At 35.3% G+C, this 21,454-nt stretch overlaps 2 protein-coding genes across 4 annotated transcripts; one reads left to right on the top strand and one right to left on the bottom strand.

The window, feature by feature from the left end:
- Positions 1–356: 356 nt before the first annotated feature.
- LOC116777893 (CUB and sushi domain-containing protein 3) lies at positions 357–21,451 on the top strand. Of its 3 annotated transcripts, none has more exons than XM_061526575.1 (12): positions 357–529; positions 8,114–8,302; positions 12,954–13,166; positions 15,042–15,474; positions 17,051–17,259; positions 17,418–17,594; positions 17,740–17,919; positions 18,177–18,356; positions 18,423–18,766; positions 19,115–19,305; positions 19,512–19,686; positions 20,044–20,168. In XM_061526575.1, the coding sequence occupies exons 1-11, from the start codon at positions 487–489 to the stop codon at positions 19,663–19,665; spliced, it is 2,313 nt and encodes a 770-aa protein (XP_061382559.1). In that variant the 5' UTR covers positions 357–486; the 3' UTR covers positions 19,666–19,686; positions 20,044–20,168. The 3 variants fall into 3 exon arrangements, with proteins under 3 accessions (XP_061382559.1, XP_032527574.2, XP_032527573.2); XM_032671683.2 differs by having other exon boundaries at positions 19,488–19,686; XM_032671682.2 differs by lacking the exon at positions 19,512–19,686 and having other exon boundaries at positions 359–529; positions 20,044–21,451.
- LOC133319983 (uncharacterized) lies at positions 7,152–8,002 on the bottom strand. The gene is made up of 2 exons (XM_061526446.1): positions 7,576–8,002; positions 7,152–7,412 (listed from the first exon to the last, which is right to left on the bottom strand). Exons 1-2 carry the CDS (start codon positions 7,843–7,845, stop codon positions 7,188–7,190), a joined length of 495 nt encoding a protein of 164 aa, XP_061382430.1. The 5' UTR covers positions 7,846–8,002; the 3' UTR covers positions 7,152–7,187.
- Positions 21,452–21,454: the final 3 nt, after the last annotated feature.

Raw genomic sequence — 21,454 nt, 5'->3', positions numbered from 1 at the left:
CGTGAACAGACCTGAGGTTGAGCGTTTATATTTTAACTTCGAGCCGTTATAGTTCGTGCTCAAGTGGCACACGTCAAACATTTTTGGACATAATGTATCCAGCTAATAAAATATAATAAACAATCGAAAGAGATTTAATATCTATGGCACATGAATCAACATGCAAATAACGCGAACCCAGTGACCCAATAAACAAACCGAGAGCGGTATCGTAAAACAAAACACGTCCGCCTCGTAGGGAATCGAAGAAATTTATTCGGCGCGCGAAAGCTCGCGTGAGTTGCGTTTCGTATGCCATGTTGCTGAGATGCGATGAGTTCTCACCTGTTGATCGTTGCAACACCGGCTCGCAGGCCGCACTCCACAACTGACGCAGGTCTCGGCAGTGGCTTGTTATAGTTTGACGAGGCTGCACGCGCCATGACCGTCCTCGCATGCGAAATATCGTCGTGAGTGATAAAACTTTTATATTGTGTTTAAATAGCAATGGATGTCCTCTGCGTTTGTGTTCTTCTCGCTTTAGCTGAAGGTATTATATACGTTTATTTTTTAATATATTACAGATATAAATTTCAGAAGTGGTCTCGGTAAAAATGATCCACTTTCAGATCGGTCTTCAGTGACCGTTCTCTTTGTTTTCACTTCACATTACGTTATTGTAAATTATATACTATTTTTTTTATTGTATAATCTATGATCGGCGTTCGTTAAAACGAAATTCCTAGACTGTAAAAGTATTTACACCTGTACATACACATAAGACGTTAATTCGCGAGAGTCTGATGTGTGTAAGTGAAATATTGAAATATTTATTTATCAACTAAATTGACCAACTTCAGATTTTCAGACAAACATAGTACATACCTATATCAAATTTTTAAACGCATTAATAATAATGACACGATAAAATTACCGTTGTCTCCTACCGGCTCCATATTATTCATGTTAACCAAATATTGTCTATATAAATTTTTGCCTGAGTTTAAAGAACTAAATATATTTATATTTTATTTACAGTTTTCCATAAAAAAAGTTCTATATTTTCTGCGGAGCATAGAAACAAACATTCATGAATATTTGATTATTTGACAGTGGAATAAATAAACCAAAAGGCTAGGTACGATCTTGAAGAAGACTTAGAGCTTATTATATGAATTTTATTACGCTTCAATCTTACTCGAAATTCTGCTCCTGACTTACTCCTTGGTCTATTTAAGAAGAAACGCGATATAATATTTTAATTCCAGTCAACACAGTATTGATTTTGGTTTTGTTAATTATTAAAAAAAAAAAAAACAAACAGATTCCTGACGACAGGTGTCAAGTTTTTAATTCTGAGTTATTATAGTTATTTTTATTCAGATATAAATATTGTCTAAAAAAGAGATAATAAATGTAGATTTTTATATATATATTATAGCTCAGTTAAAATTAAATTCAAAAATTTAATTAATAATTTAGTTTCGTACGTTATAAACAGATGTCTCAAAATTTATGACGGAAGTCCTTATAGTGCCCCCACTTCCGGTATCATCGAACCGTGCAGGTAGGTGATGACGCTATCCTGTAGACCCGGACCCATACCTACAACATTCTGGAATAGTAATATAAAAATCTAATTTTGACATTTATCAGAAAATTTACTAGAAATGTCGATTTTATAAGAAATTTTGATGTTACATTTTTATTATGGACACTGTGTGCACTCTACCTGCACGAATGACAGTAATAACATCAAAAAGTAAGCTTCGTTCTTCTCCGAAATTCTATCTACCTATATAGTAATTTTTATCAAAATCAGCTCAGCGATTCAGCATTATAAGTTTAAGGTAAACCAGATAGTATTACCGACGAACGTATAAATTAATATGACGTAATTGTTGGTCAAAAACCTGGACTAGTTTTGAACATGAAACACTAATGTAATGAATTAAAATATAAATATATAAACGGTTTTGTATCATATATTATTAAACATTGTCTTATAAATTACGTTTTATTATTTTTTACAAACGAATAAAATAATGTAATATTATCAATAATCAACTTGCTTTTTTGTGTTTCAATACTACACAGGTTGGGTTAAAAGTAATACAAATTTCTAAGGTCAATGACACCTGTGAAATATTTAGTTATGTCTAATAACTCAATCGCTTAACTTTGCACCTCTGTCTTTTCCTTTACATTGGAACATTTTATTAAATTAGTGAAGCGAAAAACTTTATTAAGATCAAGTCAAAAGACCGAATTTACCCATGCTACATATCGGTCATATACCTAAATCTTCCTTTCTTGACACAGTGTCTAAAAGACATAGGTTTCCTGCAAGCATGTTAAATCTCGCTAAACTAAATTAAAAAAAAATTCGAGGTAATTTCCTTTATAAAAAAAAAACGAAGCGAAAATAAATATTACAGAGTAAAAAAGGAAGTATAGCTTCACGAAAAAAAAAATTAAGAGAAAGTTTAGTCATGAGGTGGCATTCCAACACGAAAGCCGGGGTCAAAATGTTGTCAAGGAAGTCATTCTGCGTATATTTTTGAGGTTGTCATAGAGGCCCAAATTGAGACGATGACATTGTTTCCGTTCGTCTACTTTCACCCTTAAGTCATTTCCATTCATAGATTTGATATTTTATTCGCGTCAAATGAAACTCAAGTAAAAACAATAATTTTATATAACTATTATAATATCAAATTATCTATTGCCATGACGGCTTGGTGTTGCCATTTTATTAAATCATGTTAATTTTTTTTTTAATGTCAGACATATCCCGAGATAGAAGAATGAGTATTTACGTTCAAATAAAATTTATAACAGTACTTAAATTAATAAAATTTTATTATAATTATAATAGTTATGTTATTTTATTGAAATACTATAAAAGATTATTACGGAATAGCTTAATGTTGATAATTCGTTAAATTGTAAAGTTTTTTTTTGAAATCACCGAATCACTTAACGCGCATCTCATTTCCTTTGTTTATTGTAAATGTCGGTTAACGTGCGCCAAAAGCCGTAGATTTTTCGTAATTAATCTTTACACAGTACATCTGTTTCTTCATAGTAAAAGTCGCTTCCTAAGGGAAGTTGCTGCAACACGAATCTAGGTCAGTGTTGAATATTAAATATTCAATTGTCCAAAATAAATTAATTACACTATAGACACTACGTGATATTAAATACTATTATGATTTCTCCCCTCAAAGGCGCCTTTTTTATATATCACGACTATTGTTACGACTCGTAAATATTAAAGCACGAGAGATTATTAAGCCGGGGTCAAAAGACTATTGTCATTTACCCAATTATTGCTACGTGAGAAATATCATTCCGTGGTGGCTGGCGGTGAAAGTGTTTCACAATGTTAATTAATTGAGATTTGTAATTTTGTAACAAACGATTTTTTTTAAACGATGTGTCTGTGTGTGTTATATATAGAAGAAAATTATATTGGAGAATAACTTTTAATATCTATTAATTACAGACTACACTTTACGTTGAATTGTATGTGATTTTATAAATCTCAATTTAATATATTTAATATATATATATACATATATAATTTTGATAATTAACAGTTATACAATAAACAATAATTATAATAATTTATTTATAAATGATATTTAATTGAATAGGGCTGTATGAGGCTGTTATTGTGAATACGGGATAAGATTAGGCAGGTGCACGGAAAAGGTCATCATACTTTACCTCTGCCTCCGCTTTTGAATGTTGAATTTATTAACTATTATTATTTTTTAGTTATACACCGATAACGTTTGTTTTTTTTTACTCACAAATTCCACCAATTGATTTCTGGCTTTTAATTTGACTTGACAGCGTGTGTTCGTATAAATCCTATTTCACTTTAGCGAAAGACCTAGGACGCATTTCATTTCACATTAAGCGGCTCTGTCGAGTGCCATCATTTACATTACCCGGTGGGTTGGAAGGCGACCTGATTATACCTAAACTAACTGCGTATTGGAATACGTAACGGTACAAAAACTGGTCGAGCTCGATAGTCGACATCATGGAAATTACTGACATTTTATTAATACAAAAACATATGATAAAGAAAAAACGTGATCTATGTGTATGTGAAAAATGACAGCATTTTATTCCTCCTCAAACATTCCGCGGGTAAATATCGAAGTATCAAAATGAATCATATACAAATGACATCAGCAGAGAAATATTAAAGTTCAGAGCTACCTCCATTGTGCAGTCTCGTGAAAGCGCTTTCCAATAGCTCATATAAAATGAAAGATCCTATAAACTAGACTCACAAGCATAGTGCCTCACTCATCGATAGTAATTTTTTATTATAATATTCAAATCCAATATTAACGAAGTTTTCGAGAATGTTAGTTGTAGAACGGTTAGCGGACATGTAAATTGAAAGGGCAAATTGTTCGCAACAATGCTAACAATAACGGAACGAAGATTGTCATAGCTTTGAATTTATTAAATAACATTTATATTTATTCGACAGAAATAAGCATACGAAAATTCAACTTTAATATAGGTTCATATGAAACGATACACGGGTGATATAATTTGAGAATAACCGAATGCTATGACGTGTTATCTGATGATAAAGATTTTTTATTTAAATGTGAAAGTTTATATATTAATGGGCTATTATAATTTATTGTCAGACGAGAGACGACTGTGGGCGGTAATTTGCGGTTCGTCCCACTTTGAAGAAGATTGTCAAACGAGGAATCCACTTGATGTTTACAGTTCTTATCTATAGGACATTCACCTGCTTGGTCTCCTTAAATTTTAAAAAAGGAATATAATAGATAATTTGATTAATTATATATATTGGTCTTTGTGCAATGTACATTTTCATCTAACGTTACAAAATCGTCTTCTAAAAATAATTAACATCCATCATAAGAGATAAATATTTATTGTAAATTATTTATTACAAAAATTTTACGAGTTACATAACGGACGCGATTATTCAATGATACTCTTAGAAATTGTGAAACTAGATGTTTATTAAACTCAGCAGTCAGCTTGTTATTCGAAGCAAAGACTGTTTCTATTCAGCCAAAGAAGTTATCTAAATAATTTTATTTCTAACAACTTATTATTTTACAAATCTTATAAATATTAATAAGTATTATTCAAAATATCTTCAACTTTATATTAGTCAAGTTTAAAGTTACTCATACTCTTTGTACTTAAGTTATTTGTTCGATCATATCAAGGCAACATTAATGTTTCTAAATAGAAAACTAATAAGGCCGGTGTAAGTTGTAAATTATGGAAAATTGGATAAGTGACGTCCAAATTAGGTGATCACTCCTTCGCTGGAGAAGCTCAGACGGTAGGTCACCACGCTTTCTTACACCTGGTAATCATGTCTTTGATGTGGCTACGACTCATGGAACGACTACAGCTAAGTGCTGTTATTACGACGCTATTAATGTGTCGATTCCGTAACAAACCGATTTCCACAGTAGTTCATTTAAAATTTAAAGGATTCTATCGGTTTTTCACGACACTATTATTAATAGCAATTCGAGATTTGACATTTACACAATTGAGATTTGACAGAGGAATGACAATTGAGATTTAAGGATGTATTTGTGAATTCAATTAATTATTAACTGCTGCGAATACTACAACTATTTCCAGAAAGACTCAAACTAATAGTACTAAAAACGGATCAGTATGTCATTTCATAAGGAATGTCGTATAAAATAGACATGTTTTATAAAATTTTGGAAAAAAAAATATCGATTCAATTTCTGTTAATCTATACATATTTATACATATTATATTTTATACTTATCTTTATTTAATATCTCCCACAAAAACATTACGTACAAACGCACCAACTTTGTATGCAGCAATACAGAAATCATTGCAATGTTGAAATAGTTACTTTAAAAACATAATTCTTATTCTTCTTCCACATCGCAGCGTGTCACAGAATGCATGTGTAAATAGCCTATAAATTGATATTGCACTGAATTTGTCACCGGTCTTGCGCATAAAGATTTGTTAGAATCTGTTTAAATGATTTTATACCTCTAAATGTAATATTCATAATGCAACGAATGTGGCATTATATGTGATTTTTCCCGCGTTCTAGGTATATTTTTATGCCCATGAAGTATATTAAAAAGAAAATTCCATACGTTTCAAAATAAAAATGTTTTTGTATCACCAATCTTTATACAACTTTTTCGCTTATAAGGTTAACTTTAAAATTTCACAAAACCCGATGTTTTGGCGGGAATAATTGCGCGTTTTTCCAACATGAATGTATATATTTTTAATTTTAAATGAAAATATGAGAACATAATCTGTGATGTGTGTACCATTAGGAGTAGTGGTGATAAAATTGTGGAATTCTCTGTATAGTTGCATAGTCATCTGACGTCGTAAACCAAAACTTTCACTGACATTTGCCCTCTAGCCCAATAGCCTACGGGCATTTCTAAGTAACAGTTAAACATACTAGTATACTAAGATACGCTTAATATTAAGTAACTAATTTATTTCTCCAACACTGGATTTAATTGAAACGTTATCACACGTACAAACTAAGTAATAGTACTCATATTTATCCAGGTATTAAATACTCCAACGTAAAAAATATTTTTTGCACACAAACTTAAAATAAAACATGCCATATAAGACGTCAGTTCCAATGGACACACGGAAAATTGTCATAAAGAATTTCCTAAAACTTAGATATAACAAATAAATTTATTATTTCTCTTCAAATTTATACTTTTTTTTATCAAAATTTAAATAATTAAAATAGTTTACTAAGTAACATATTTTAAAATATTCTAGAAAGGAAATGAAGAACATAAAACAATTGCAATGAATCGTTATCTAGATGATGTTTTTTTTTTTTTATTGTGAAACAAAGTGTTGTAGAGATAAAGCTTGTGGGATGCCATTAGTTCTTGCCGCGCTTTCACCGCTCCGACTCAAAACGGATTCATTTAAATCATGAAACATTAAAATTTGTCATGTTTCACGGACATTCAAAAGGCGATGACGCGTTAAAAATTCTGCCATGCCTCGCTCGAGTTACGACTTTCATCTTAATCGTCGCAACCAAAATTCGTGGAACCGTCATAATGATTATATAAAAAAAAAACTCGTCTAATCTTAATTAATTTAATGATTCACAATAATATGGCAAACTTTAATCATTTATTCATAACAAACGGAGCTACAAACAGATCTATTAATAAAAGTACAGCGGCAGCGGTGCTGAGGGAAATTTTAATGATGACCTGTCGTTTGAGCTGGACACCCAAAGCCTGGAGTAGCTCAGCGACCACGCGTGTCAGGTCACCCGAGTGTCGCCAACGACGGTATATTACGACAGCGTTTACAGCCATCAGGACCGAACCCGTTCCACTTAAATAAGCCTATCATTGAAGATCAAACATTAAAAAGTCTATTCATCGAGATACTATATATATTTATTCTCGAAAATTCATTGATGAGAATAGTATAAAATGGCATACAAATATATAAACTTTGCTAAAGATACTCCACCCAACTATATCAAATACACTTGTTGCCTATTACCTGAAAGGCCAAACTCTTGCAAGTGTGGACGGCGGCACATAAGGCCAGTCCCAGTATCCCGATGGTATAAGTGACTAGAATACCGCCTGTTACCGAGTGTTCCCAGCGGAATACTCTCATTGACCGTAAATGAGATGTCAGCATTGCCACCACAATTATCAGCGTCACTAGCCGTAGTGTCAACAACGGCGTACGACTTTTCTCCTGATCGTCAATATGACTTTTAAATAGCGTTAACGCTTTTCCGCTCATTTTAAAACCAAAGCACATACAGACAATTTAATATTATTATGTAATAATTAATTTAAAACAGAGCTTTCCATTGGATTCTTTGCAACTAACCGATTGTCATTTTGAAAGAGTTGTCTGTCATTACAATTTCATTTCAAGAAATATGTTTGACAAGTTCAGTAATCAGTCTAATAGAGAAAAGTCTACTTTGTTGCTAGTCATTTTTTTCTTTTTCTTGTTTAGAGATATTTGAATGGCGATAAAGGATGTTACAAAGGAGGTATAATTTAAATTCTATTGTTTACAGGTTTGGCAGCTTCTACTTGCGGTTTCCCTGGAGCTCCTGCTCATTGCAATGTTGCATTTTCTGACGAGGGTCTAACGGAAGGCACCGTGGCCACATACGCTTGTGAGCGAGGGTTCGAACTCCTCGGACCGTCTAGAAGGCTCTGTGATAAAAACGGCAAATGGACCCCCGATGGGATACCATTCTGTGGTGAGTACAACTGTGGTCTTAAATAAAAAAAAAGTTTGTTTTATCTGAAGGAGATCTTATCTCAAGTCGTTGACACATAAAGCCAACATAGTAATGGATTTTATAACCATTTAATGACGTCTGCAACCATGGTTTGTAACCAGATATTAATCGGAATAGTTGCATTGCTTTAATTTCTATTCAAACATATTTGCTTAACTAGCCTGGAAGTTAACAACTTAGTTGCTTACAAGATTAAATTAAAAATAGTTGATGATTTCAAATTTCAAATACGTTTAAGAAACAGATACGCGTCATATTGTCAATCGTGTCGAGTGCTAGCCTTATCACTTGTTATTGAGCTATTACGAGAGGCTCCATAACGTTACAGTGCTAACAGTAGTGTTTCCGCACTCAGCACCGCTTCTGCTGACCCACTTTTACTTTCTTCGTCGAGAAATCACTTCACATGGCCGTGAATGGAGTCGAAAAAGCGGAGGATTAATAACGCTTCACTCCCACGGCTCTCACCGCGCGGAAAGTTGTTTGCAAATAAACACCCTTTGTGACAGACGCTGCCAGCGTTCTTATTGTTCAAGTAAATCACGGCTGTCGATTATATTATATTCTTATATGAAACTAAAATACGCCAAGATTTTTGATGATCCATTCACATTTCGGTACGGATACCAAAATTATTTTATTTTACAATAATTTAGATAGCCACAAGTTCAAAAAATGTTTTGCTTAAACAAAAAAAGAAACCATCGGACATTGCAAAGCATCAAAATTTAACTAAATAAAAAGATAATATTATCTATTACTCGAAAGTGCTATAAAACAATATGAGAAAATACGTATATAAAAATAAATAAAGCAAAATTTCGTTTATATCTTGTTTAAGTATGTTTTTCGTAAAAAAAAACAACAACCTCTAAACAAAAAGTTTTGTCGCCGAGTGAAGATCACAGATATTTGAAAGGACATCATGAAATATGCTTTATTAAGCTATAGTAATATGATTTAAAAACATCCTCACGGAGACGTAACCGTTGTGAGCCGTCTCTAAGTAAACATAGAACCGCACAATACAACTTTCCGACAGCGTTCTATGAAATTGAATAAAAGAACTCGGTTCTCAAGGGCGCCGTGACATCTTTCGTATAAAAAGTGTTATTATTGTCAATTGATTTCTTTATGTTACAAATTATGTATGACATCTAAGTATTTCTTTGTGCCCTATGTACAGACAAAGCTTAATTTCAGTAGCCAGTGTGTCATTTTGTTACTATAATTTTTTGTATTTTTGTTTTTTTTACACAGATGAACTTTTAAAATATAATAGAAAAACCTTATATTATACATAAGATTAATCTTAAATTTTAATTATAGTAATTATAATTAAAATATCTATAACAATTCATAATTTTATCGATATAATTCTATCGATAAAGTTAAGACGCGTCTAACAGGTGTACGTAACAAGTTTGGCGTCGTGTCCGCCATTGTCCGCCACATTGACCCATTTGTAGTCTGTGGAACTAGTTTGCAAGTTAGAGACGATGCCCGCACTTCCATTTTCAGATCTTCTGTCGCGATACGCTTGTTTACAATAAACAGAGAGAAAGTTACTTATAAAAATCAGAACAAAAAATTACATTATTTATTATGTATTGAATTATTTGTGAGCATTATTAAGTTTCGTTGTATTGCTAGCGGCTCGGCCATTGTTCGTGGCCTATCCTTATTAGATGCATGCATTGTTGTGTTATTAACAAAAGACATTACATATATTACACCAATGATAATGCAAATATTATTCTTTTACAATTACCGCTTTGTTTGCATATATATATTTTTAATTTAGTAAGTAGAATAATACCTATAAATATGAAAGTTGACGTGTGTTCGATTATCAATATTTCAAAACGCAAAATTTAAATTAAAATTATCGGAAGTAATTATGTATTATTTGATCGAGTACAAAATCGTATCTTAAATGCTATTTTTTATCCTAAACATTACTCAAGTGGATATTCCAAAACGGCTAAAATTCAAAGGCAGAAAAGTCCGCTAAATAAAATGTTATAAATGACTTCTAGTTAAATTTGTAACGAATACTTTGACAGTTGTAATTTTGGTAACCTAATACATACCTGTAATTTGTTCTAGAAAATTACATACAAAGATAACACATGCCTCAAAGGCTCAGACATTAGTTTAAGTGTAACATAAGTATGAATCAAAGTGACAGAATCGAAGCAGCTTCGATGCAGGTGTGCCAACGAACCACCGTTAATCTAGCACACTTATATGTTAGCCGTTAAATACTGTAGGGATTCCACGTGATCTCTCGCCATTCACTGCTTTATATCGACAAAAATATTATAATTATAATGTTTAAAACTATACATACATATATGTATATATATATATACACGTACACGTTTGCATATGAGTTAAAACATCATTGTGTTATATCATATGTTATGCGAGTGTTAAAAGTTGCAGTTATATTCTCTGTAGCACATTTCTAAGCTGTCATGTTTTATGAAGACATTTAACAAATACAGCTTACTAAAATATGATACATTACATCGTTGACAACCCTGTGATAGTCAAAGTAACAGTTTTGTTTACACATTCCTTGCGAGCTTGAAACTGTTTTCTAATGAATTACTTCCTTGTTTCACCACTATTATTTTGTGTATTAATATAACTTTAAACTAATATATTAAATAACTTACGTAATCATTGACAATACCGGATTTTTATTATTTGAATTTAATATTTAATATCGGATTATAAATACCTAAAACGCAGTCCGAAAGGTAAAAATACCGCTATTAAATAAATCTTCAACCGTAACCATTAAATTTTTTTTTATGCACTTTATAAACTACCTGGGCATGTGCCTTGTTTAAACTGCAAACACCTGTTTGAGGAAATCAGATAGAAATCTCCGCTCTTCAAATGTTAGGAAGAAAAAAATATTTTTAAATTTATATCGAATATAAATTGATATGATATTGGAACTTATTAGTTATTTTATTATTTATTGACTTTAACATGTCAATATCTATGTTTTATTGACATTGCATGTCATTAAAATTGAACTCATGACAATGACGCACAGATACATAAAATAAAAATAAAAAATACAGAAAACCAAAATAGAATTATAGTTGTATTAATAATTGTTCATAATAACAAGTAACGGTGTTCGAGGAGGCATCAATACAAGTCGTCTGAGTTGTTAATATGCCGACAAATGCATGCAAATTAAGAAGTCACGGTCAACAGTCTAACGGTCCTCTTTCGCAGTGCGGCGCCGGAAACAGATTGTGCACTTATTAATTCACCTATTAAAATATTGGAAATACCATCGCAATCTATAAGATAAGAAATATAAATAGGTATAAAAACCGCTACACATATATTAATATCATAATTAAGTTGTCTGACAGCCTCAATCGAATCGGAATGTCATTGATCTTGACCTGCCTCAGTGAGTTCAAGTATCCGTTACCAAGTCACTTGTTTATTTGAGACGCGTGCGATCGCAGGCGCGATACTATCTACTTAGTAACAAACACCTGCTCCGTATAAATATATTCTATTCTATTCTTTGAGCTATTGGTGTTTCCTTATAGATTTTACTATGTTCATGTAAACATAACCAAACTGAAGGACTGATGTTTTTTAATCTGTTATTATATATACCTATATGATGGATAAGGTGATTATGAATCTGTTTTCTGTTCGATTCTCAATAAGCTCAAATCTCAATTGACATTTCAAAATGACAGCTTTTTTACGATGGTGTCTCGCATAATCATCAATCAATCATGAAATTTAATTTTAGTGTTTTATTTCATGATGACCTAGTTATTTTTACGATGTCGTTGTGTCAAAATTAAAGCCCGTCATTCATTGTAAGGCCCAGCGGAACAATAATTGATATTCGTCGCGAATTTAGCGGACTTTACCTGTTTATACAAAGATTGCAGATGTTTTTAAAAACGAAAATTTTCAAACAGAAGCATTTTATTTCCATTTCTATCATAACATACGTATGGCGCACGTTTTATTCCCATTTAATATAATATTTAATAGATTTTCTTTCACGAATCAAATAATGAATTAAAATGGAAAAAAAGGAATAAGCGTATTTCGATCGCACGAAATATAAGTCAGGTACACTCTTATACTTTTTTATAACCAATTTTCACTTTCTCTGAGCTTTCTCCTTCAACGTCTTCAGTTTGCATTGTGAAGTTACAAATCAAATCGTTAGACGAAATTTTGTCAGATGGTTAATTTAAGTTTAATAGAGAACTGACGACGGCGTTTTGTTTAAAATGTTTCGGAAAAAAATTACGAAACACTTAAAATATTATGCCGCTAAATTAAATTTTCGAACCTAACTAACTTCGTAAGTGAAATAGCCATTGTCAATTGTGGATATAAGAAATGAAAAAGAGAATGAAAATTTTATTCTTTTATTAATTGGTAACTCGAAATAAATTAAAAATTAAATTACGGTTGTGCCTACATGTAGCTTTTTGTACATTTGCAACTTGTGATTGGACGTGATAATTATACTTAGGAATGAGTACAATTTAGTGAAATAAATAAACTTATATGTGTTAATGGCATTTTTTTTTTGTAGTATTAAATGTAGCGGCCGGCAAGGCTCCGATGCAGATATCGACGGAGGACGGCGGTGTACCACAGAGGGCCCTAGATGGCAGCACATCAGCGGCCTTTAACGCTGAAACTTGCACCCTCACTAAAACGGAACGGGTCCCATGGTGGTACGTAAACCTCCTCGAGCCATACATGGTGCAGCTCGTCCGCCTCGACTTTGGCAAGCCCTGCTGTGGTAAGTCATATGGAATGCTAGCTATAATTAAATATTCATAAAGTCCGGTACAGGCCCTGTAATAGAAGGAATCATTCGAATTGTTCTTTGTCTTAGCCGTGGTCGTGAGGACACGATTCGTTTGTTAAAAAGGTTCTTTACACGGCGTTGTTATGAAATCTGACATAATTTTTTGTTAAAATTTATAAACATCAATATGGACAATTATTACAAAGGTTGAATTTATTACGAAACGAATTTATTAAAGGCTAACTGTTAGACGCGACTCCGTCCGTGTAAAAAAGAACAAAAAACAATGAAATAACTTTTAAGCGATCCATGCTTCCCGCCTCCCACTCGCGCATGATAATGCTTAATTTCGGGTTCGGGTTAAAAATCAGCCCAAGTTACTCATTATTACACCAGCTACCTGGTAATAAAAGCTCCGTCAAAATCGATCCAGCCTTTTCAGAGATTAGCCGGAACAAACACACAGACAGACAGACAAAATTTGTGAAAAATGTTATTTTGGTGCCTGTATGTATATTCATAAAAACGTTTATTTCAATATTACAAACAGACACCCCAATTTTATTTTATTATTTAGACGAATTGTATAGATAGCTCATGATTTTCGGCCACACGAAGTCTCTGTGGTGTGTTGTTGGTTATTTAAGAATCGTTTTACTGCACGATACTCGTCTGCTGAGATCGTCAGTCTTATGACCCATATGCGCAACGACGCTGAAATTCACTCTGCAAGTGTTAACTTACTAATTTAACTCCCCACACTACGTTCATTTTTCATCTGACATAGCTCCGCTTCAAGTTATTTTATGTCCGAATATAATTCTATGTATGGTATTCAATAAATAAAACTAATATTTTCGGATGTACTTACTACGCGTTTTTTTTATTATTTCTAACTACATACAGCAACGTGTTCACGGGCAGTAATACGAAAATTATTAGTTTCCTTTAACTGAACACCCGCGAAAGTCTTAGATCTAAATATTCAATAATTTTTAAAATTACTATATGTTTATACGTTCGGTGAAAATATGTAAAGTTAATAACAATTACATTAAATAGGTTTATTGTGGGTAACTACAAGTCATTTGATTACTGGTTTGTGGCACACGGTTATCATGTGGAAAACCTGTGACTTGTTACTTTCCACAACAATTTGTTGTCAGTACTGGAAACAGTATTATTATTATCATTATACTACTAAGAGTTTCGCGGAGGACGTCACGTGACAGCAAATGATTACCTTCGAGTGAAAGTGTTGAGAGAACCCGACGGACTCGGGACGTAACGAAAGGCGTCTAACTGTGCTAGGGTCGTTAAAAATCAACTAACCCGCTTGTATAATGACCTTTTTATTTCGTTTTGTTTAAAAAATGACGGCTATGAAGTACGATTATCATATTGTGGATAGATCTTTATTTATCAAAGCACATTTACAGCTATTTTCGTCTTTACTAAAAGGCGATTACATTAAAATAAACATATTTATAAAAATACTTATATAAATAATTTGATAGAAATACTATAACTACCAAATTGGAACTTCGAGTTAAACTGACTTATATTTAAAAGGCCGTTTCTAAACAAATTGATTAAGAAATTATACGAAAATAATGCATGGGTTTGACTTTTTCCGATTTTGTATTATAATATATCTATATTAATATTATATATAAATGCCTCTATATATGGAGATTTACTGCTGTTTCAGTACAAATTTCATCATCAATCATAAACGTATAGTACCATTTGTCTGTAGACACTAATTTACGTTTATAAAAAATACTGATTTCATGTTAGGCAATAACGTTTGTAACTTGAATGTGCTTCATTGTATTCTGACACATAATGGTCAGGTGCTTTCAGGTGTGAACAAACCCGCAGTCGTGGTCGTGAGAGTCGGTAATAATCGTCCGGATCTCGGGACGAATCCGATTTGCAACCGATTCACCGGTTTCCTAGAGGAAGGCCAGCCTTTGTTCCTGCCATGCAATCCGCCGATGCCCGGAGCTTTCGTCAGCGTTCACCTGGAAGGCTCGAGCCCCAGTCAGCTTTCTATTTGCGAGGCTTTCGTTTACACAGATCAAGCGCTGCCGATAGAAAGATGTCCTCAATTCAGAGATCAGCCTCCGGGCAGTACGGCTACGTATAATGGCAAATGCTACATATTCTACGACCGTCAGCCAGCTGACTTCAGAGACTCGCTCGGATTCTGTCGCTCTAGAGGCGGCACTCTGGTGGACGAGAGCAATCCGGCGTTACAAGGATTCATCAGCTGGGAACTGTGGAGACGACACCGGTGAGTATTTAACAAATTCAAGTTCGTTTATATAATTTAAATATCTTTTTAGGTGGATACGAATTTTTCAAAGCAGTACAGCCTTACTCGACTCGACGGCGTTCAAATGTAACATTTTCCATGCTGATGCGATTTTAATGTTTCATACACAAGGAACAGCTAATTTTCATTGCGAATTGTCACAGGCCTTGCGAAATGACGTCTTTGTGATTTATAGTTCTTCAAAGTGTGAAGTAAACATCTTCGAACCGGTGTGACAACTGGTTACGAGCGAGCCAATTCAAGCGTGACGATCGACTACACGTTAAACTTAAGCGTGCGTCGTGACTTGTGACGTGAGTCGTGAATGTGCAATGCTTTTGGCCCTAAGTTTCACTGCACGTTCATATTGTTTTGCTTTAGAGTCTCGGCTGTGTTTTTGCGACGACGGCAAAAACTTTCCTAACATTCCACAGCTAAATCGAAACACATGATCGTCTAATTCGGTTTTTTGTGCGACTTATAGGTTCATTAAGTTACACGCTTCCCCAATACATTACGAGACACCTGATCTTTCGTTACTACGGTTAGATTAAAAAATTTGTGCGGGAAAGGGAAAGTTTTTTGTAGCAAAAAAATTATAATCACCTAACCATCCAAATCTATACAGCCGCTGACTAAAGCTAGTTCTATACATACATGTGTGTGTGTGTTCGTTTTTTATTACGGTACAATCAACATCATCTCTCAGGTTCGTACCACTTGAATGATCCATTACAGATCCGCTATGCGAACCAGAGCGAGGCAGCCGACTCAATTTCTGTTTCTTTAACTTCACTATTACTACGGGCCGTTATTATAATTTGATCTATTACAACGGGACAGCTTATGTTTCAACAGCATACTGTTATTTAGGAACATTTTTTATATCAAAAACTAATTTAATAATGTGTTATGTCCAGTGCAAACATTCTGATAACTAGCTATTAATTGCGCAAAAAAACCTTTGAGTAGAAGCGTCTTGAATGTTGGCGTAATATTTCTTTCAGGTATTTTAAACCACACTGCCACTAATTTATCTCAAACAGAAGCTACTGCTAGGTATAGTTATTAAACTATATAAAAAAATACAAATCCGTATATAAAAGATATTAAAATGTTTAATCGTTTCAGAAAAGAAACTATTCAAATATTTTTATATCCATTTTTATACAGGCGAGTGCACTATAGTAAAATCATTCTACTTTTTATATAAATGGTAAGAATGTCATTGGCATCAGTTGTAAGAGTTGGTATGATATGTTCTTGCCTTTACATTTTTCATTTATCCCGCTCATAGTGTTGTTATATATATTTTTTATTGTTCTGCTGTCAGCGATCTCATATTGCGACCACACGGGGTTACGAATTGTTTCGCAATCAATTCCAATAAGAAATGTCATACGCCAAAGGAATATAAAGAAATTTTCTGATAATGCATACTCAGGCATCTTTAGAAATACAACTATAACGAGGCAGAAAATATTCGTAGATTTTTTTGCAATGTAATGAGAATGATGAGATTTTATGCTAAATATGGGACAATGTCTGCCATCAGGAGCGACAGCAGCAGTCAGTATTGGATGGGAGCCGTCCGCGATCCCCAGGATCCTGGTAACTGGAAGTGGGTGAACGGTAAAGACGTCACCGTCTCTTTCTGGAACGCCCCGGGCGGGAGCGAGGGCTGCGCTAGGTTTGACGGTAGCAAGGGCTGGCTCTGGGCCGACACGGACTGCCAATCAAAACTAAACTATATCTGTCAACACCGTAAGTCCATTCAGTGTTTTGGCAGAGCTGAGCATTGCGACTTTGTTTTGTTACATGTTATGACACCGCGAAATAACAGATGATAGCATTTTGTTTGTTGCTAGCGGTTCCAAGACGTTTTGTTGGTAATGTTACCCAAAGATGGTATCTGTTTCCAGAGCCGAAAGCGTGTGGTCGGCCGGAACAGCCGCCGAATTCGACGATGACGACTGAGAGTTTCGATGTCGGAGCGACCGTTGAGTACGCCTGTGATGAAGGTCACCTGTTAGTGGGACCTACCGTCCGAACCTGCATGGACACGGGCTTCTACGACGAGTTCCCACCGGTCTGCAAAAGTGAGTTTGTTGTGGGAAAATATTAAAAATTACTGCAATTTCTCTCTCGGATGCTAATTGATAAACATTAAGCAGTTTAACAAATTAAATTCTCATGTTTGATACATTTGCCCATTGATATAAAAGTGACATATAATTCTGTCAGGGATAGAATGCGGCTTCCCAGCGGATATATCCCACGGGGGCTATCAGCTCATAAATTCCTCTGTTTCGTACCTCTCCCACGTTCAGTACGAATGTGATGATGGTTATGAGATGGTGGGTCGCTCGAGACTCGTTTGTGACATCGACGAACGTTGGAACGGTCCGCCGCCCAGATGTGACGGTGAGTGCATCAAGAGGTGACGCCTGTGATGTATCCAAGTTGAATATATCTGAGAGCGTTACTTCAAATCATAGCGACATCTTCAGGGTTTCAGATCACTCGAAAGTCTCGAGTTTATTTGGTTCACAAAAAATTAATCTATGACTATAACTCAGAGAAATATATCGATCGAATTACTTAAAGACACATATGTTATTTAAAACAAGCTAGCTACATATATAACTGTCATTAGATCACACAACTTTTTTTGTCGACAGTGGTCCAATGCGAACAGCCACCACAGGTTTTAAACAGCCGCGTGTCCATTACGAACAACGTGTCCGTGTTCGGAGCCTTCGCTGAATACACATGCGCTAAGGGCTACAAAATCCAAGGAGCGCGTAGAATGAAGTGTCTAGCCACAGGAGTTTGGGACAAACCGGCGCCACAATGTCTTCGTAAGTATTATCTCAAAATTGGACTGTAGCTTCGTTTGGATAAGTAGTTATTTGGATTCTTTTTAGCCGAGGAGCGTCCCACAACTACTACTACAACAACTACGACTACAACAACAACAACTACAACCGAGATCCCTACAACAATCACCGTCCCTACAACGCAGCTGCCAACCAGCCCTCGCTTGATATTACCGACGAGGAGACTCCCGAGACCGTCCTCGCCTAATCCATTCGTGACACCTGAACCTGCTAAAACCAGGCCGAGGCCAAAGTTCACGACGACCGAAAGAGCAACAACGAAATCGTATGACAAACCCCCGCTAAGGAAAGTCACTGTTCCCGACTCCCAGGAGAGTCAATCGAGTCAAGTGCCTCACATCATCGTGGCCAGTCATCCGCGAGAGAACCAGGTCAGTGGATGTAGTTACACGCTCGATAAATATATATGTTCGTACCGCATGGCCACTTAGTTGTCTGGTTGGGGAAAGAATTTTATGTCTTTACGTAAATTAAAGTGATGTTTTTTGTTCGCTCATGGCTTTATGATTGTTCACGTGACACCAGGGCAATGAGTCTGTGTAGTTTGTGTACATTTTTTTCTGGTTACCTAAATAATCCTTTCAATGCCCGAACAGGTTGTGGAGGAACATTAGAACAATAATGGAGATTGTAAAGCTGATGCATAATATAACTAACTGTATTCTCTTTATTTAGTACGAAAATAGGCTTATGTGCTGAGATATATAACATTTTATTAGGTCTTCGGAAACGGAAATAACATAAGGGCGGAACAGACTCCGCGTGTGAACATTCCGCAGCCGGTGGACGGTGAGAGAAGAGAGACCCTCGGAGCTCGCCTCAACATCGGCGCGGTGGTCGCCTTAGGAGCCTTCGGCGCCCTCGTCTTCCTCATAGCCATCATTACCACCATCGTCATATTAGTTAGGAGGTGAGTTTGTTAAACTAAAATCCTGCCTCATCAGTTAAGGTACACGTACCTTAAAATATAAATGCTCAACGCCTTTGTCCATCAATAAGCTATAACCAAGAGAAGAGCGACGATGGCTATAGACATGATGGTGGTATATGTTACATTCCGTTCCGAGTGGTGAGGTATGAATTTTGAAGCAGAAATAAATGGCTAACACCCACCAGCGGCGACAAGCGTCCGAAGGCTGTCCGAGAGCTGCCTCCTCGCTGGTACACGCTGCTCGCTCTCCCCTTCCCCGATCAGCAGGTTGGGAGGAGAGAGTTCGCGCGCGCCCACCGGCACACACACCGCGCGGGACATTTCTCCAACCCATTATAGCCAGACCGTTTATATTTTAAGGTACAGCCGAAAGGAGACACGGTTGCTGGTTTGGTACGCGCCGGGAACATCGTTCATATAGAGATCGGCGTCTCGATATGTTCCTATTGTTCCTTTCTTACCGTCAACAGCCACCGTGTCCTTCCGTATTGCACAAGCACCAGGCACGAGCACCGAAATTCGTAATGCGACGACGGAAAACCTACTTACCGATACTTACATGCCATTCTCACCGAATACTGCACGTGGCAAATACCTTCACCTACCCACGCATCCAAAAAGAATCGAATCTATCGGCAACATTGCTATGAACACTACATGTTATTGCTTAACAGGAAATAAATCTCGAATTAGACTACAACTATTATACACCCGCAGGAAACATAACGACGGGAAGCGCTACAGGCATCACGTGTCGCCGGACTGCAACACAGTGGCGTCGCTGGACTCGTCGTCGTCGGAGTCGAGGAGCGGGTTGAACAGGTACTATCGGCAGGCGTGGGAGGAGCTCCACGAGGCCACCGGCGCCAAGCACGGCCAGAGACGACACGAGCGAGAAGCCCCCAAAGACGGCTCCGAGCTGGTCGTATCCGAAGTGTACCCGGCGGAGCACAGAGACAAACGACGACACCACCACCACCACCACCGCGAGCGACACCCCGACTGGCAACCATCACACCGTCCCCACCACAAGCACAAACCTAGATATTAAACGTCACACATACACATTACTCGATTAACTTATTTATGTTGTTATAACTTATATTAAGATCACCACCATCTATCGGGCGTTCCGATTAGACATTCCGAGTTTTAGTCACTTTTGTGACGTCATAAACTATACACGCTATGTTATTCGCCTAATATCACAGACTTAACATTGATTGTTATTAATATATTATTTAAGAATGAGCTCACGAAGACTAAACGAGACGGATATTGAAATGTAAGAAAAAAAATATCTCCTAATTCAGCTGCTCCGTACATTTTCAGACTTGTACTGAAATACATATATTCTCTGTATAGAATGACGTCCGCGTGGTTTACTCTGTATATATTCTCCTTGCCCCAGCTATGATTACCTTGATCTTATCTTGAGTTACTGAGTACGATATCTGTTACATACTATAACTTTCGACCGTACAGGCGTTAATGAATAGCGAAATCCGTGTAAATATACTAGTGTAAGATTAGATTGAAGTTAATCATTGTCAGCGTCCTGTAACATAACTATAAGATATAAAATAATAATCGAGACTAGGAATAAAATATATATATTTCTCAGACGATACGTCAATGGCATTTCTCTTGAAAGTTTCCGCTGCTTGCAGACAAAGCATATTGTTTTATACTGATGGTACAAAATATACGGAATAAGGATCTTAGATAAACATTCATTGTAAGTACAACATTCGTATCAGCGGGATCGCTTCCGGAGTAAAGTATATCATGTGCCATTCACGGGCAAACCTACTGTGTTAAGTAAGAAAAATTTTAAGCGTGTGTTTAAAATCTTATACATATTCGTTTTAAGATATTATTTATATATAAAAAAAAAAATACGCCGTCAGAGTACTTTATTTCTTGAATGAAGTTGACGTTGTGTAATAATTTGCTACAACCATTGGGAGTTATAGCATACAGAATAGTTCTAATGTACTAGAGATACATATATATATATATACATATGTCATAATTAAGTTTTAAATACATATATGGCTTAGAAGTTTAGTTAATTAAATATGTGATATACAATTGTTTCAATAAAATTATATCAATAAAACGACAT

This window comes from Danaus plexippus, chromosome Z (assembly GCF_018135715.1).
Source record: "Danaus plexippus chromosome Z, MEX_DaPlex, whole genome shotgun sequence".
NCBI classification, from domain to species: Eukaryota; Metazoa; Arthropoda; class Insecta; order Lepidoptera; family Nymphalidae; genus Danaus; species Danaus plexippus.
This window is presented reverse-complemented; position numbering and strand designations above follow the sequence as displayed.